Here is a 5,037-nt window from a genome sequence, read left to right as displayed (position 1 = left end):
ATAGAAAACAAAATATTTCACAATGCCTTTTCAGCAATTCTGATTGTTGGGGGCGGCAATTCTAAACAATAATGGTGCATCTTTTGTCAAAATAATGAATGTAATCAATGTAGAGAAGAGTTAAGTAGAAATCATCTGCCTCACAGGCATTGGGAGGGGTGTATATTGTAGTTCTTGGTGGTGAAAAATGAGTACTGGTGAAGAGAAAGGTGTTTGATCATTGTATGACCGAGACTTAAACCTGAAAGCTTAGTAACTTTTCCCACAGTGATTCAATAAATAAATATAACAAGAAAAAAAAATAAATAAAATTATGAAAAAAAAGTAAGGTGGAGTTCATGCCCAATTCAATCAGCTAATCAGTGGCTGAATAAATAGCAGTACTCCTACATAAAAATTATTCAATATAAGTTATAAAACCAAGATTTTGAAAAGTGGTAATGGATTGAGACATTGCTTAGCTTCAAAAGCTTGCAGACATAGCACAGATCTGATAAAAATTAAAATTTGAATACTTATTTATCATCTTCAAGACATGAAATATTGTGATTCTCATGCTTTTTTGACAGTGGTGGGATATGCTATTTATATAAATGTATATATTAGTAAAGACATGAGCCCAATAATCTTGAGCTGTCATTATTCCAACAGGGCAATAATGAGTAAGAAATTATTATTTCAGTAAGATATAAACTGTTGTAAGATTTTTGAGAAGAGAAACTCTTAGCTGGAAATATCAATGACAATTTCTTATAGAAGAGGGCATTAGTGATGGATTTTCAAGTGTTTACTAATTGTTGACTTTAGTTACATTAATTATGAGGAGATTCTTCTGCTGAAAAGTTTTCTCAGGGCAGCCTTCATGTCTCGGTTTCTCAGGCTATAGATGAATGGATTTAACATTGGGGTTACTGCCATGTACATTACAGTTATTACAGCATCTTTTAAGCTGTAACTAGTCAGAGGGCGGAAATACATGCCCATAACAGTCCCATAATACAAAGATACAACTGTGAGGTGGGAACCACAGGTTGAAAAGGCTTTGAGTACACCCTTGGTGGACGGGACCCGTAAGACTGTGGAAAAGACCCGGACATAGGATATGATGATACATATTAAGGGCACAGAGAACACACCAACCCCTAGGTACATCATCTTTACATTAAATGTGATGTCAGAACAAGACAATTTGAGTAAAGGAGTAATATCACAGTAGAAGTTAGCTACTTCCCGGTTTTCACAGAAAGACAGTCTAGCTGTCAGCAGAGTGTGGGGGAGGGCATTACTGTTTCCAACCACCCAAGATCCAACAACTAACAGAATGCAAGACTTTGGGCTCATAATTGTTGTGTAATGGAGTGGGCGGCTGATGGCCACAGCACGATCATATGCCATTGCAGCCAAGATGTAGCTATCTGTGTTCCCCAAGCCAATCATAAAATACATTTGTGTTAGGCATCCCCCAAAGGAGATGGTTTTTGTGTTCAAAAGATGGTTAGCCAGCATTTTGGGGATGGTTACAGAGGAGAAGAAAATGTCAACAAGGGAAAGATTGGCAAGGAAAAAATACATGGGATTGTGAAGACGAATGTCTGAATGAATGGCCAAGATGATGAGGAGGTTTCCAATCAACGTGATGGGATAAATGAACAGGAAGAGGATGGAGAAGATTTCTTCTTGTTCCTGTTGTCCAGTAACTCCTAAAAGAATGAAATCCAGGATAGAGGATTGGTTTTCTTCTATCATTGTTCCTTTATTAAGAAAGGGAAGAAAGTTATACAGAACAATAAATGAAATTACAGTGAGTAATGATTCTTTTTAAATACAGGTTTTGGTTAAGTGATCAGTCATGTCTACAACTGAGTTTATTGAATATGGAGATACTTGGGGGAAATATCTTTGTTGAACAGTGGGACCAAATGAGTAACCTTTGGACAAGTATGTCCAAGAAGTGATTAATCTTGGAATTGGTTCTTCCATGCTCCTCTGTACACATGCACTGAAATACCTATGATTTAACAACTAATGCATACATAATTTCTATGATTTATATGTTTTATGTGCTAGATATTTTGCTAAGCATGGGGGGAAATCACATGCTGTGAAAAGTCCAATTTTAAAATTAATTTATTCAACTTTTCTGCATCCAAAGTCTACACTTTAATGGAGAAGCAAGAATCCCATTCTAATTTAATTAAACATAAGAAAACTAGAGAAATTTGGATAGTCTGAAAAAATATTGTAGTGCAAAGATTGTATAATACAAGAACTAGTCTGGAAATTTGGATTGTTCCAACAATCAAACTCTGTGATCACTAAGGTCAGGAAGTAAGAGGCGTTACAATGACATTAGAAGATTGCAAATCACATCAACCACTGGTCTAATTATGAGGAAATATAAGTCTATTTCTTTCCCATGTGTATCATCTTTAAAAAATATTTTCTCTACCACCTTTGATAGGTTTCATATCTGGAAAACTTTCTAGTATAGATTGTCTCAAAGATTTTTTTCAATTTTTTCTTTTGTGACTATTTCAGTTAATGATACATCCAACTCCAGAATTACTTCAATTTCTGCTTAGCAAATGGCGTATATTTTCAGTATTTCTTATTCTTTAATGTTTAATGATTCTGAAATTATGTCTGTTCAAAATCCACATACTATGCCTTTGTAAGTTGCTTGAGAGCTTTTATGAGAATTGAAACCACATAGTTTTTTCATCCCCTAGAAAAATTATTGTGGAATGATGTTCATTATATGAAATAATAGTTTGCATTTCACGGTGATCACGGTCCTCCCATTATTCATCGATTTGCTCGAGCAGGCCAAGTAACATCTCCATCTTGTTGTTCCTGTGTTTGGCCAGTTTGCATTTATTGAGTTAAATTTATTTATTTAATAAATATTTTTTGAGTTAAATCAATGTTTATTTCTCCCGTATCTGGGATAGGTCATAGCCACTCTCACCTTGCTTATCATTTATTTCTACCTCTATTTTGTTGATTATTTGAAATAATTCTTATGTAACTTATATTTTCATTAATTTACTATTTCTCCATAGTAGCTTAGACCATTATCTTCTACTTAAAATATTCTCATGCTTCCTAAACTACTTGAACACAGAAACTCCCCTCGAATTCACTTGCCCAGTGAGTCATACAAATTCACTTTGTTCTCTTCCTCAAGACTTCAACTGGACTAATGTTTCCTAGTCTCTTGCCTGAGGCATGGTTATTTGACTGAATTACAGTCGATTCATCTTTGCATTTCTATTCTCGTCTTACTTCACTCTCTTCCTTCTACTATCAATAGGATGAATATAGGGGCTAAGTGAGTTGATGGAGTCATGGGGGAGAATGAACCTGTGCTCCTCATCCCCCACATCCAGATGTGCAAAGCAAGAGAATAAACTATGTCCTATGAAAACAAACCCTTCTCTGATTACAGAGCTGAGGTTCCCCAGGAGGTAAGGGAGTTGACAAAATAGGTCCAGCAGACTACGATGGAGACATGTTGGCACTTTGGTAGTGGGTGGCCGTGGTGTTGTTTTATTCCTAATGCTCATAAATATTTATGCTCTTTTAAAACAGTTCTGATTTATTAACAAATACTAATTTACTGAAAATAAATAAAAACAGAGGACTACATAACTATATGTAACCTTAAACTTGCATTTTAACATGTGTATATTGTATCTTAATAAAGCTGGAAAAACTTCATTTATGGCATTAGGAAAGAGATCAATTTCTTAAAAGTCTTCAGGCAGCAAAACTACACACAAAAATGTATTAAATATTGAATACATGAATTTAAATGAAAAAAGACATTATAAAGAAATGAGGAAAACAAGCCACAGACTGGATAATTATAAGCAAGAAAGATTAGTATTAAGAAGACTTGAATCCCACACAATAGTAAGAAAAGGACTAAAAATGCAGGAAGAAATAATGAGAAAGTTACTCAAATAGACAAATCTAGACAAAGAAGCTGAATTGGGTAATAAGCCAAAAAACAAGTTCAACTAAATAAAAGAAAAATTTAATTTAACATCTTTTGTATTGGAGTTAAAGTGTAAGTGCCTTACAATTTTAGGTGTTGAAAAGAAATGAAAAAAATTTATCTTGTTGAAGAAAAGTGAGTCCATATCTAGAAAAGCTGAAACTCATCTACCTGTAATGCTCAGTTACACTTCCAGGCTAGGTACTAGTGAACTCAAGTGTATGTTGTGTTTATGAAAATATTCACAAGGTTGTGTACTGTCAAACAGAAAAATTATCAATGGCAAACTCATGGAAGAAAAGATAGGTAAATTGTGCCATTTTCTTATTAATGGGTTTTGTATGACAGTAAAAGTGAATATTTCTTTTTGATTAATGATAAAAATAGCAAGTTTACTGAATTACTGAATACTCTGTATTAAACAACAAACATATGAATATTATGGTGCATAAAATAATAAACATGTATGTGTTAAAATAATGACTGTAGGACTGTCCTCCCATTATTCATTGATTTGCTCAAGCGGGCCCAGTAACATCTCCATTGCGAGATTTCTTGTTACTGTTTTTGGCATATCGAATATGTCACGGGTAGCTTACCAGGCTTTGCCATATGGGCGAGATACTCTCGGTAGCTTGCCGGGCTCTCCGAGAGGGGTGGAGGAATTGAACCTGGCTCGAAATCTTTTTAATATTTAAATAGCAGTGGGAATATTGTTTATCTCTGGAATGACAAAGGGAAAATAAGATTTTGAAGGGGAGCATTTTAAGTACTGCAATATTTATTTTTTTTAACAAAATCTGAACAAATATGTCAAAATGTTGTTATATTATTTTCTTTGACATTTGACACATAATTGTATTTTTTGTTTTCCTATTGTTGTGTGACTATACCTGGCTGAAATTTTGGGGCATCATGACCACACCCAGGTGGTTGGGGGGATATGATATTGGGAATTGAACCCCGAATTGCATCACATCCCTGGCCATGTCATTCTGATATTTTTAAGAAAGTCATAGTAAGCCCAGTTCTGGCAC

At 34.5% G+C, this 5,037-nt stretch overlaps 1 protein-coding gene across 1 annotated transcript; it reads right to left on the bottom strand.

Moving 5' to 3' along the window:
- Positions 1 to 816: 816 nt before the first annotated feature.
- LOC130035972 (olfactory receptor 1A1) lies at positions 817 to 1,746 on the bottom strand. Its single transcript, XM_056127917.1, has one exon. It carries the CDS (start codon positions 1,744 to 1,746, stop codon positions 817 to 819), a length of 930 nt encoding a protein of 309 aa, XP_055983892.1.
- Positions 1,747 to 5,037: the final 3,291 nt, after the last annotated feature.

The sequence above is a fragment of the Sorex fumeus genome, unplaced genomic scaffold (genome assembly GCF_029834395.1).
Source record: "Sorex fumeus unplaced genomic scaffold, SorFum_2.1 ptg000063l, whole genome shotgun sequence".
In the NCBI taxonomy this organism is placed as follows: Eukaryota; Metazoa; Chordata; class Mammalia; order Eulipotyphla; family Soricidae; genus Sorex; species Sorex fumeus.
The sequence above is the reverse complement of the archived record's forward strand: the minus strand, read 5'-3'. Positions and strand labels throughout refer to the sequence as shown.